The 13,624-nt window shown below is 42.9% G+C and overlaps 1 protein-coding gene and 1 non-coding gene across 4 annotated transcripts; both read left to right on the forward strand.

Annotated features, from left to right (window-relative positions):
* The first annotated feature begins 2,203 nt into the window (after positions 1 to 2,203).
* Positions 2,204 to 2,277, forward strand: trnat-agu (transfer RNA threonine (anticodon AGU)). The gene has a single exon. It is a non-coding gene; the product is annotated as a tRNA-Thr (tRNA).
* Positions 2,278 to 3,251: 974 nt separating this feature from the next.
* On the forward strand, positions 3,252 to 13,508 carry lrp3 (low density lipoprotein receptor-related protein 3). 3 transcript variants are annotated; one of them, XM_067495022.1, is made up of 8 exons: positions 3,252 to 3,488; positions 4,055 to 4,139; positions 5,877 to 6,015; positions 6,121 to 6,326; positions 6,647 to 7,263; positions 7,497 to 7,969; positions 8,217 to 8,349; positions 9,803 to 13,508. In XM_067495022.1, exons 2-8 carry the CDS (start codon positions 4,064 to 4,066, stop codon positions 10,673 to 10,675), a joined length of 2,517 nt encoding a protein of 838 aa, XP_067351123.1. In that variant the 5' UTR covers positions 3,252 to 3,488; positions 4,055 to 4,063; the 3' UTR covers positions 10,676 to 13,508. The 3 variants fall into 3 exon arrangements, with proteins under 3 accessions (XP_067351123.1, XP_067351124.1, XP_067351125.1); XM_067495023.1 differs by lacking the exon at positions 4,055 to 4,139; XM_067495024.1 differs by lacking the exon at positions 4,055 to 4,139 and having other exon boundaries at positions 5,880 to 6,015.
* The last annotated feature ends 116 nt before the right edge of the window (positions 13,509 to 13,624 follow it).

A 13,624-nucleotide genomic window follows, 5' to 3' on the forward strand; every position in this document is an offset into this window, starting at 1 on the left:
TGTACACTGTTTTTTCTTCATTTGTGTTACTCATTTAAAAAAAATAGTACCCGTTGTTTTGGTTGCATATAGCTCAGTCAGCTAGACACAGCATGGATGCACATGTCCTGATGTGACCGTCAGAGCCTCACTGAAAAAGGAAAAACAATGTCAGTGATCAGCACTAATCTACATATGCGCTCACTGTTGATTGCTGGCTGTTCTCAGTAATCGCTGATACCACCTTATGTCACGATGCTCATTTTAGATGTTCTTCTGTGAAAGTTTATAGCATCAGCCAACTCATAAATGTGAGAGTGTGTAAATGGAAAACCTTCAGATAAACAAGCCGCTGTTAAGGTTAACTATCACAGCCAGATTCCCATGAATGTGTTAAGGTCTCTGTACTTTCTCTACAATTAAAGTGTGCAGCTAAAGCTGATGGTCTGCATCAGTTCTCCCTTTCTGCACTGAAGCTGCTTTGCTTCACGCTTCACTCCACCGTGCTCAAAGCCTTTTCAGTAGTCCCAAATATCAAATTACAATAAATAATGCTTAAAAAAAGTACGAAACAAAAATGGTTTCTCTTCTTTGGTTAATTAGCAGGATGAGCCTCACTCAAAATGCTGGGAGAAGTATATATCTGCACCGTTGCTAGTGCTGTTTAATGTCATCGGAGGCTTCCATCACCTTTACTTTTACAAATGTTTTGGAGCATGTTTGTGTTAAATATTTGAAGACTGTTTCGAACTAGTTCAAGATACATTAAGAAACTTAGGCCAAGGGTTAAGGTTACCACATTTCATTAAAATCTTAATTGTTAGGAACATTTACAAATCGGGAGACTGGAAGCTACATGAAGCTGACATCTGTAAACATCCACTGTGTGATCTTCCAACGTGGACAAGTATGAGCCTGGCCTTATCATCGTTAGGAGTTATCTAAATCGAGCAAAGTGTTTTCTAATTTGTTTCTATTGTGTTTTAATATTTTTGGAAAAAGGTCACTGGGCAAAATTTTATGCTGCAAGAAATATGAAACGACCAAACACACTGAATATAACTTATTGACATGATCAACATTTCAACCAAAACTGGTCATTTTTTTTAAGGCCAATCAAAGATTCACACGTCCACAAAACATCAAAAACATGAGTATAATTTTCCAAAAGATGACGTGAAAACACTTATGAGAAGGAAAATATAACACATGCACACATTGAACCAAACTTCAAATGATGGCTTTAAGAGTATGGTTCACAAAAAATACCAAATGCATGATTAACAGAAAGCTTAGTCTTTAATGTGCCATCAATTTTTGCTCAAAGCCTAAAATAACACAAAAACAATACATATACTGCAAAGAAAGGGTTTGGAAACACATACTTTGTATTTCTTTTATCATGTGTTGGATTATTAAATAAAATGTTTCATAATGGATTACAAAGCACTAATGTCGTTTTTAAGCATATTTGAATCACGAAACGTGAGGGTTGGGGATGTTTTGGCAATGGGAGAGTGGGCGATCTGCTTCGTTTGCAAGACATCCTCAATCATCATGGAGACCACATCATACTCCACACTCAGGGCAACGACTGACTGGGGATAGCTTCATTTTTTCAGCAAGACTGTGACGCCAAGCAATCTGATCTATTTACAACAATATGATTGAATAAAACCACTAAAAGATAATAGAGATACAAAAGTGTGTAGGTGTTTCCAAACTCAAATAAACGAATAACATTATTTAAATATTTTAAAAGTCGTATTATATAATATACTTTGTCGTTTATAAAAAGACAAATCTAACATTTCAGTATATTTGTATTTTTCCAAAACACATACGCAAGAGAAATATTAATGTGAGGATAAAAATTCAATTCACTCAGGTACTTTTATTGGTAGATGTTTCTGAATAAGACCCCGAAATGTATTCCCCTTGTTTCTCATTATCATGAGTATCCTGTAATAAATTGTATTGTTGTTGTTGTGATCACACGTAACTGAAAAGTAATCCAGGTGCTTGATTACAGGATGGGGTTTCCTAAAGGAATTGTCTCCTGCTTTGATGCTTTGAGTTGCGGCTCCAAGTTCATTTTAGTACAAGTGGGAGTGACAACGATTTAGTTTCCTGCCCATCCTACGTCAAACCACGCTATTTTGCAAAGTTGTGATTTTTGTTTATTCTGTCTTTTTAAAGGTATATTGCTTCCTTGCCACTCACCGGCGCCGTGGCTTAGTTGGTTAAAGCGCCTGTCTAGTAAACAGGAGATCCTGGGTTCGAATCCCAGCGGTGCCTTTTATCAATGCTCGTCGCTGGCCAACTATTTCGTGTTTCTAGATCCTTCAACTTCATTGAAGTCATTGAAATACAATAATCATTTTTTTTTCTCCTTTCTGGAAGCATCCCGAACGCACATCCATGGTTTCTGTGACAACACAGAAAGATTCTATAAATATCTTTATATTTACGGTCAGAGGGATATGCAGCGCACCAATCTGACCACTTGATGGCGTTGGTGAGACGGTTCACATCCGACACAATAGAGAGAGATTGGAAGAAGACAGAAGCAACGCAACCTCAGATGTTCTTGTCATTTCAACATCTGTACTTCAGGGTAATTTCAACAGTTTGAACTCATCCGTGTGTTACATGCAATCCTGGTGCGAGGATTGCAAAGAATGTAAACCACTTTGTCCAGTTGCATGCGGCAAGACGAACACTGAATCGCAAACAACCATAGCGGAAGTAAGGCGGAGTTGCCTTCAAAATATACCCTGTATATACATCTCGAGTCTGTAAAATATCATACAACTTACAAAGACTCATCATATCACAAGAACATCACACAAGAACATTTTAGAATTTGTGTATCATGTTATGCTGTAAAAAAAATACCGATTGACAAATACACCTTTGTCCAGATGTGTGAAAATATCTACTTAGGTGTTGACTTTTCAAATTGCTTATTTTGAAATTTACATTTGTAATTCATTTCCAATTCATTTCCAATTGTAATTAACTGTCAAATTGAACGTTAGAAACTTCTCTGGTATTAAACTATTTTAACAGTATGTGAACAGTCTTTATTGGCTGTGCTTATTGAGCGCATGATTTATTTGACTGCACAATAACATACTGAAGAAAGAAAAAAAAGATCAGCTTCCAAGATAACATTTCATTACAATTACAGAAAGTCTTCAACTGAACGATTGCACGAGGCTCTTATTTTAAAGGCGACAGCAGGAAGTCGTGCGGTTTGCGGTGTCTAACTCGACATGTACCTTGGCTGATTGCAGACGGAGGCACACAATGCTTTTTCGCAATGAGGATCTTTCGGTGTGATTGTTATGTCTGAGCTGAAACCAGATGCGGGAGCTTCGCTGGAGGACACGCATGTCAAACAAAGATTGGAAAACGTGTCCGAGATAAAAGCACCATGCGGATCATGGGACTGACGGCGCGGCTGCTCGGACTGCTGTGGCTCCGCTCTGCTCTGCTCTGTTCAGGTGAGAAACAACAGTGTGGGCTACCTATGCTGTAATGTCCAAACGGAGATGTGCACACATAGGTATGTTCCTTTTAATCCTAATGAAAACGTGACAGGAGCCAACCGGTGACACCGTATCGAGGAAAAACTCAATAAACTAATTTATGTTGCATTTTTATTTATGCTTTTATCACCGGTGAAGGTCCTGCACTTTACAAAGCTGCTCATACATCACTGATTATCACTGGCGTTAAAGCCAGTGTCCACACACCCCAGCAGTGGTGGATGTTATCTTTGCTCGCCTCTCTTGTCTGTGTCATTCTGCTAAAGTGATGTGATAGGTGATGACCAAATGTTTTCATTGTTGCGATCAAGCACAAACCTGTGTGTGTGGGGGGGGAGGTATTGATCTGTGGTGGCTAAATGATCAGGGTTAGTGTGGAAACACGGATGCTCTTTCATAAATGTGATGCTGCTATCAGCATTACATCACTGCTTCTCTGCAGACAGTCACTTCTCTCCTTCCCCCTCCCTCTTCTGTCGTTCTGTTATCATATGCTGCTTTTTATTGGCGAGGAAATAAAGGATAAACCCATGGACAGGTTAGACTGTCTTAGATTGGAGATAGTCTGTCTGTGTGAGACAGTGGAGGAAGGGGGGAACATTCTTGGTAAGTACAGCCAGTTTTCAAACACACCACTGAACACACACAATCACAAACACATGTTGGCACTTGTTTGGCCCAGCCCTTGTGTGGGGAAATTAACCACCCATTCCAACTGGGATATGGTTTTACAGCAGAGGAAGTAGACATTTTCTCTTAGCGAAGCCTGCATCTCTTCCTTTGAACGCTTGTCCGAGTTTGAGTGAACTTTACTTTTTAAAACGACACCGAGGGGAACATGAAGGGCTTTAATACTGCATTCAAAAAACAATCCACCTTAATCTTCAGGTACTGTTGTTGTGTTGGCAGCAGAACGTAATGTGGAGTGACTCATGTAGTGACAAGAACTGAGGCACCAAACATGTTAAACATACAGCACTGGTCCAGTCCAGTTAGCGTGTGTGTGTGTGTGTGTGTGTGTGTGTGTGTGTGTGTGTGTGTGCGTGTGCTAAGCCATCCATGTCCAGGGTAGTCAATATCTATCTGAGCTCTAAGTGATTCCTCCCTTCGCCCCTTGTTTCCCTTCACCGATTCATCAAGAAGGCCTGAAACACACACTCAGCGGAACTGAGCAGAATCTCTGCTGCATGTCAGCTTTGGATAATCATTGTTAAGCAGTTCAGCTAATGTTCTGTCTCTGTGGTTGTGGTTAATTAAGAGGCTTGTTAGACAGCGTCTTCTTGCATGTGGTTCATTCCTACTGTGGCATTAGGCAGTAATGAGATGATTAAACACCAAACTCTCTTTCCTTGTGCTCAGCAGAAGAAAAAGAAAATTCCTTCTATTAATGTTACATTAGTGCATCAACTCGTGCTTCAAAAGGCTTCATCCCGATGCCTTTCTTTACATTACAAAACGATAGGATTCGCTGACTGCACTCGTCACAGAGGTCTGTAACTTATCCCCAGTGCTCTTCTTGGCCACCTCACACTGTGTGTTGTTCCCTGGAGCAATGCTGCGATGGCAGCAGGCGATGCGGTTGCCGTGGCTCCCGGGTTTGACTGCTGCTGCCTTTGCTTTAGCCCCCATGTGATCGGCACAGCACAGAGCTCCCCTGAAAGGCCTTACCGTCATCTGTCTTGTCGAGCCATTGTTTTAAGGCTTTTTTGCTAAAGAAAGGATGAGAATCTTCAACAAAAATCTAGAAAAACAATGAACAAATTTATCGCGCTTTCACAGAAGCTCCACTGTTGTTCAGATACACATCAGTCAGCCACACTGATGGAAATCAGCATTTATCGTCTGTGGCCATGTACCATAATCACAAACAGACTGTAGTTTGTTTTAACTTCCAGAAATATTAAATATATATGTAATATCTTAGAACATATATAAATATACCTGCCAGAAATATTCACTAACTCTCCACATGTGTATTATTCTGCAGCTCAAAATAGTCCTAAGCAAACACTTAATTAACTTTTGTTTGATGATGTTGATAACACGCAACAGTACCCAGCTGTTATGGTAAATTATTTAGCCATTTCTTAACATGAAAATATATAATTGTGACTATTTACATATAAAGGTTTAGTAAAACAAAACTAAAATAATGTATTGATGGAGTAGCACCTTATTACTTTGGGTCTATTTAGGGAAATGATTGAAATTAAAAATAATAATATTTTATAACTTGCTGCTTGTCTTTGATGATAAAAAATAATAGTCCATCTTCCAGGTCATAAACATCTACAAAAGTGCTGCAGGGACCAATCTCACCCCATCTCCCCCCTGTCTCTCCAGCAGGCTGCAGTGAACGTGTAGAGGTCCATACAGAGCGGAGGGGTGTGATCTACAGCCCCTCTTGGCCTTTAAACTATCCAGCTGGAGTCAACTGCAGCTGGCATATCCAGGGGGGTCAGGGCGAGGTCATTACCGTCAGGTAGAACCCACCCCTCTCCTCTCACACACAAACACACATACACTCCACACATATATAATGTTTGTTCTTGAATAAACACGTGAAACGATCGATGCTCTGTTTTAGTTTCCGTAACTTTGACCTGGCGGAGTCGGGGCGTTGTTTGGGCGACTGGCTCCTGCTGACACCTTCTTGGAATGGGGAATATAGGCTCTGTGGCTCCTTGCTGCCTTCACCCTTCATCTCCACCAGGGGGCACGTTTGGCTCTATTTCCACTCTCAGGCCAACAGCTCGGGGCAAGCCCAGGGCTTCCGTCTCTCCTACATCAGAGGTAAGTTCCACGAAGGAAGATATGGAGCCAGCAATGCAACTCCTCAATAAAGTAACACTAGTACATAACAAGTAAACACCTGAACCCATAGTCACTGACATTTTACACTGGATAGTGTTGAGTCCTGATGATCTGAATCTTTATTTTTGTTTAAGCCAGTGTATGTGAGGGAAGACCATCATTGATTGTGTTTGACTATAATTTAAAAATGTCTTCTGTTGTTTCACTCAGCTAAACGCTGACATGTCAATGTGTGTGTGTGTGAACTTGCATCTTTGTTTTTTCTGCTGCCCCAGTCTGTCACTGTGTTTCCTCCGTAGGCCACCTGGGTCAGAGCAGCTGTCAGTCAGATGAGTTTCTGTGTGGGAATGGAAAGTGTCTCCCTCGCACCTGGAAGTGCAACGGTCAGGATGAGTGTGGCGACGCCACAGACGAACGTAACTGCTCCCCACCTCCCACTGAGACCCAGCCTGGCCTCTGCCCTTTTGGCTCCCTTCCCTGCACTCAGGCACAATCCACCCGCTGCCTGCCTGCTTCTCTGCGCTGCAACGGAGCCAAGGACTGCCCCGATGGCACAGACGAGCTGGGGTGCCCCGACACCACCTGTGGCAAACGTCTGGGGAACTTCTATGGCTCGTTTGCATCCCCGGATTTTTTCCGGCCCAACAGGAGCGCCGTGGTGGAGCTCAGGTGTTCGTGGTTGCTGGACACCCAGGACCCCAAGCCCATCGTGCTGCAGCTGGATCTGCAGCTCGGCCCCAGAGACTCGCTGCATGTTTACGATGGCCTGCTACAACGGGCAGAGCACCTCTTACAGGTGCTGTCATATCATAACAACAGGCGTCCGGCCCTGCTGGAGTCGAGCCGTGGGCAAATGAGTGTATTGTACATGGCTCAGCCTCGCAGCCCTGGACACGGCTTCAATGCTACATACCAGGTATTGAAATCTGGGACCATTACATTCAGTTTTTCTGGAATGTGTAAATGTTTCATTTATTTCTATCTATCCTAAATGGCTTATGGTTTTAAACTCGTTCCTTAAGCACCTCCTATCTAGTCCGGTTGATAGAGGCTGTAGCTGATCTGTGGTGCGGAGAACACAAACAGTTCAGCAGAGCACCAGTTGTCCTTTCGGTGTCTAGACAGTCATGTGTGTCTCTGTCCTCCAAGGTTAAAGGTTACTGCTTTCCTGGCGAGCGTCCCTGCGGCAGTGATCAGGGCTGCTTCTCTGAACGCCAGCGCTGCGACGGCTACTGGCACTGCCCCTCTGGCCGTGACGAGGAGGGCTGTCCGATGTGCCCAGATGGCGAGTTCCCCTGCGAGGGCGGTACTGGAATGTGCTACCCGGCCTCCGAGCGTTGCAACAATCAGAAGAGGTGCCCGGATGGGTCAGATGAGAAGAACTGCTATGACTGCCAACCTGGAAACTTCCACTGTGGGACTAACCTGTGTATCTTTGAGACGTGGCGGTGTGATGGCCAGGAGGACTGCTTAGACGGTAGCGATGAGAGAGACTGCCTGGCAGCGGTGCCCAGAAAAGTGATTACTGCCGCCCTGATTGGCAGTCTGGTCTGTAGTCTGCTGCTGGTCATTGCTCTCGGATGTGCCCTGAAACTCCACTCGCTCAGGAGCAGAGAGTACAGGTAGGGACAGAGCATGTTTGTGTTCTTCTTTATTCAAAATGTGTAACTGCTTCAATTTTTTTGTGCTATTGCTTTTGTTTTGTTCAGTGCTTTGTGTCAGTATAAATCTGTCACAACCTTCTAAGTTCAAACAGTCCCCTGCTCTGTTACAGCATCTCACGGATGTTGATGGTTGAGAATTAGACGGCTAAATCCAGTCGTTTCGATTCATGCTGTCCTTCTGTTTCCCATTCTCTCCACCCCGTAGAGCTTTTGAAACTCAGATGACTCGCATGGAGGCGGAGTTTGTTCAGAGAGAGGCTCCCCCGTCTTACGGCCAGCTGATCGCCCAGGGTCTCATTCCTCCAGTGGAGGATTTCCCAGTTTACAACCCAACCCAGGTAGTGCATTCTCATAATTCTACAGGCCGGGACATTTTTTCTTGAAATGCAAGTTCAGAGTATTCAGGTGTGATGAACAAGACTATTTTCTATTGGTTTTATTCGGATTAAACAAAACAGATTCGGTAGAGGGGCGGCTGTATCTCTGTTGGTAAGACAGTCCTCCACGGACCACAGGGTCAGTGGTTCAATCCCCGGTCCCGGCTATATGTCGAAGTGTAAGACACTGAACCCCCAACAGTCCATTTCCCTCCCCAGCTGTGCAATGCCGGTCCAAGCCCAATAGAAATTGGGAAGGGTTGCTTCAGGAATCCGGTGTAAAAAAAAAAAACTGGGCCAAATGAACATGCGGAAAATGATCCGCTGTGGCGACGCTGAACTCACAGGATAAGTCGAAAGGACGAAAAAACAAAACAAATTTGATACAAAGCTGTACTATTGCAGTGTGTTTACTGTCTAAGATGTTTTCATAAATTTCAAACAACAACAGGCAGGAGCACATTTACAAATCTGCAGCGCTGACTTTATTCCAAAAGCTTTCAGCATTAAGTTTCAAGGTAGACATGGTGCTGAAATGTCAGTGTGCTCCAGCGTCTTGTTTTTTAAGACATTTTAAAAATTTTAAAAGAACTTTCAATAAGTCAGTGAACTGCTGTGAAGTATGTTTCCCAAGTACAAGAGGGGTGTAACAGTTCTTAAACTGACACCCAATGTCCATCACAAATGTCTATGGTCTTGTGTGGATGTTCCTGAGGGTAGAACTGGTATTTCTTTGGTTCTTGTCTGCATAAACAAACTCAATTGTAATAATTTTTTATTAGAAAATAATCAAACCAAAGGAGAAAATTGTATCAATCCTGAGGTGTGTGTGATATGATGGTCTCATAGTGGGTGAATGAAATGTGTGTGCATGTTGTCAATGGAGCAAAACCAGGAAACAAACCAAATCATAAAATGAATGAAAGTGAGCTTTTATAACTTCCACAGGTGTCTGCACCCTGCCTGCAGTCTCCTGCAGAAGAAATGTAGCCAAAAAGGCGAAGGGGAGGGGCCGTAACGCTGATTTCTGAGGACCTGTAACCGGCCTTTGTGTGCGGGCCTTACCCAGATAAAGTAACGCCGTGTCAATACGGCACAGTGTAAGGTGGTTGTCAAAGCAGCACTAGTGAACGGAGTTTAGGTCATATAAAAACAAAACAAAACAAAAACCAAAGTATGAAAGAAAACGGTGGCTTGAAAACTGGAGGTCTGGATCAAACTATGGATTTGAAGAATTTGGTACACCCCTGTGGCCCACTGTCCCCAAATTAAAGGTGTAGGACTTTATACATTTTATTGTTGCAGCCAGCTTTGCACACACACCTAAGTAAGATCGACTTTCAGGTAAAATGTAGTGGACATTTGGCTAAAAAACAGAGTCATAGTTTCTCTATATTTCTCTTTGTGCCCTCAGGCCTCTGTGCTACAGAACCTGCGCTTGGCGATGCACAGACAGATCAGACGTCACTCAACACGGCGCTCAACCTCCTCTTCCTCTCGACGGCGCGTCGGGCATTTATGGAGTCGCCTTTTCCATGGTGGAGGGCGAGCCAGAGGCCATGCCCCTCTGCTGGATCCCCCGGGACCCACCCAGATTACACTGGGGCTCCACAGCTACCAAACTGTTCGGGAGCAGGGGGCTCAAGTCAGGGCCAGAGGTCAGCGTGGGGAAGAGACTGATGTAGTGGGGAGGCCAAACTCCTGCTGCTCAGCAACCATAGACCTGCAGCCGTGCACGCCAGAGAGCCCTGCATCACCTCTCTCCTCTCAGTCAGCGGACAGTCCAGAAGACTCGGATCTGTCACCTGTCAGCAGGGAAGGAATCAATGCTCCACAATCTGAGCCCCCCACCGCTGGTCAGAGTGACTCTTCAACCTACAGTGGACTTCAACCTAACCCACAAGAAGCATCTGTAACCCTGTGCCACCCCCACGCATCGAGGAAACTGGTCCTTGAGCTTGCAGTTAATCTTAAAGGTGTTTCTTTGAGACGTTACTCTCCATTAGGACCCTTGTCCCCAATCTCACCCACTGTGTTTCCCAGCAGCTCCCAGACACCAACAGACCAACCTAACCCACAGGGTCCGGAGGTGACTTCACCTGCTGAGCCCTTGTCTTCGTCTGCGAAGGCAGAGGACAGCAAAAGCCCCATTACTGTGAAAGTGCCAAGCAGGGACAGAAGAAGCAGGGACGTGAGGAGGAGGGAGGGCAAAAGCAGGCTCTGCAGGTTCAGAAGGACCCTGAGTGATGAGGGCGGAGATTCAGGGAGGGAGACAACTCCATGCTGAAAAGTTTGGGAAGTCGCTCAGCTCACTCTGTTGAGATCTAGTGGCAGTAATGTGCGCTCTGCTAAAGTGTCCTTGAAACATGTCCTCACCAGACCTGGACCTTTTCCCACCAGACGAAGGAGGTACAGTATCAGACCCACAGAACTGAAACTCATGTCCATTAAACACTTTGAACACTTTAACTATTTGCATATGCACAAAATGATGCACATGCAGTCTTTTCTTGAGATTAACCAGCGTTAGGAGAGATTATGGTCCGTGTTGTAAATCTCTTGGGAAATCTTATGCAGGAGCTTGATGTTGACTCTCACAATTAAATGCAAATAGACTTCCCTGTTGACCTGTCCATAAACTCATCATGGGCCTGTTGCAGAAAATCAATTTCACTTCAGGCTACAAATATCAAAATCATATTGGCATCACATTCTTATAATGCCAAAGCAGCCTTTATGTCATTACCCAGAGCCATTATGCACCGCTGTATACTGTGAACCGTAAAAGCCTATTGAGTCATCACATATGAGTTTACACATCTCTGTCTTATTCCCATGTATGAGCTAGTGTTGTAATTATTATTGAGTGGCATTTCCAGGAGGTCATGGTTGGCTGTCACATTAAAACACAAAACTGACAAATAGGGTTTATTATTGTCAGCAAATCAAATGAAAAGGTCAAAGCTAACGATGCGTTTGTCCAGCTCTTAATGCAAACAGTGCGTTTATCGGTTTTCCATTTGGAATTAATGCACTGGTGCAGCAGTACTGTGCACATTTTTGGTTTTGGTCTCTTTCATTTGCATTGTTGACAGAAAATATAGAATATCACCGAACAACACCTCCCAAAAGCAAAAAAGTACCGAAAGTTAGATGAGAAGACTGATCCCACCCCCTATAATCTCTGAAACGTATCTGGCTACATCGATCAGCTGCAGCAGAGTTTCCACCTGTTTTCAGTCTTTTATGCTATTTTAGCCTTATTTTTAACATGAGATATCATTGCGACATTGCCTTTTCTCATCTAACTCTAATGTTAACCAAACCAAAATGTTAGAACTATTCATCTGACACTCACAGTGCAGTCATGCCAAACATTTATCAGTATTTATGTCACATATGTATCCCGTGCTACTCTTCTTTTGCTGATACTTTGACCCTCTTTATCAAACAGAACAGTTTGGTTACAATGTTTGTAGGGCTAGCAGCATTTGTCTTTCAATCCAACATGGGTAACTTGATATATCATCAGTTTTCATCAGCTGCTGCCACTTAAATCAAACCCAGACTGTGTCTGCTCTGATCTCATTCAGTGAAGCGAAGCTTGATATAAATGTCCAGGAAATGCTGGGAAGACAAGCTTCACGTCAGACTATTGATTGTTTTTGCGCAGGGGTTCCTCTACAGCAGTGCTGACTGCACACAGGTCACTGCAGACGTCTGGACTTCTGTTTTATTTCAGTGGAAAAATCTGTGTGTGTTGAGTTTCCTATGATGTTAAAGCAAAGAACCTCTATTTTTTTTCTGTCGAGTGGAAATCAGTTTGAGATCTTCTTTCGATTTCCCTTTCTGCCTTGACAAACATCGGACTTGATTGAACCATGCTCACTTTGGGTGTCTTTGGCTATTTGAAAAGTTTGTCTGAGGTGCGACACTGGCAACCTTTTGCTATTCGCTGTTGGGCTTTAAAGAATGTATTTGTTTTATTTTTTCAGAAATCAGTGAATTAAAGGATAATGATACCAATGTAAGTAGGGAGAGGATGAGAAATGATCAAAAGCCAAGTCTTTTTTTAATTTTTAATCTGCATTGTGAGGTTTCTGTTTGAAACATGCTGTTATTTTTTTAATTGAACTGAATGTGCCATCCTACCCTCACGTGCTTCCTTCTTTCAGACGTTTTGTTGTAAGCAGCTGCCTCATGTTCTGTGCCATTAGAGATGTTACTGTACCGCTTCCCAAATGATTCCTATCTAATCACCTGCTCCTTTTTCTTTCTTGGGGATATAGAAAAATACAAATCACATTATATTCCTTCCTGGTTTTACACAATTTATTTTGGTTTTATTTAATTTTTTTAGCCCTTGTACCTAGTTTAAGTGCAAAGCCTGTCTGTCCTAATTTGACTTGAAGTGAAATAGTTAGTTGCTGGTTGAGAACAAAATTACTTGTGTTGCTACAGAAGTGTGAGAAATGTGTTACTTGTTTTTTCCTTGCCATTGTAATAATTATATGTCTTTATAAAAGGGGTTTTATGATGTGATGTGTGATCGGTACAACTCACTGCTGTGGAGTTACAGTGCACTTCTGCATCAGCAACCTTGTCTCTGGGATTATTATGGCAGGGGAGCTAAGGCAAAGGAAATGTGTCTTCCAGTGGCCTTAATTCAGTGTATTTGGGTTTATTTATGTCACACTCTGCAAGGTTCTTCTTTTTTCTCACACTGAATACTAATTTCAATTGCACAAGTTAGTAGCATTTTTCTACTTTAATTTGTTGTATTTAATGAGTGCAAATGGGTTTAGGTGTTTTGTCTTTAAGGTAAATACACTGGGTCAAGGCCATTGGACTGCGAAGTTCTTCTGAACCAGATTGTACGATAGTGCTATTTATTTTTGGAGCTTCTTTTCCATCAGAGGCGTATGTCAACACATACTGTGTCTGTATAGAAGCGTTTCTCTCATTTTGAGATCTATATTTGTATATTTTGTGCTGAAAGAGATATGTCACCATGAGATTGTGGGGTTTGCTGATTGAAACCCTATAATGAAACTTAGCAGCCTTGTGTTTAGTCCTTGGTTTCCTGTGCCTGCAAATAATAAACTTCAAGCTGATTATTATTTTTTTTTTTAGGTGTGCAATATATATGTAAATTGCATTGTTTGTAGTACTTGTGGGCTGCACGCTGGTGGATTGGTTAGTGTAGCTGCTTCACAGCTAGAAGGTCCGTAGTTGT

The sequence above is a fragment of the Channa argus genome, chromosome 2 (assembly GCF_033026475.1).
Source record: "Channa argus isolate prfri chromosome 2, Channa argus male v1.0, whole genome shotgun sequence".
NCBI lineage: Eukaryota > Metazoa > Chordata > Actinopteri > Anabantiformes > Channidae > Channa > Channa argus.

Coding starts and splice junctions, on each gene's coding strand:
- lrp3 (XM_067495022.1), top strand. CDS start 4,064: ATGGACAGGTTAGACTGTCTTAGATTGGAGATAGTCTGTCTGTGTGAG. Junction 4,140..5,876: donor GGAAGGGGGGAACATTCTTG/GTAAGTACAGCC, acceptor CTGTCTCTCCAG/CAGGCTGCAGTGAACGTGTA. Junction 8,350..9,802: donor CAGTTTACAACCCAACCCAG/GTAGTGCATTCT, acceptor TTGTGCCCTCAG/GCCTCTGTGCTACAGAACCT.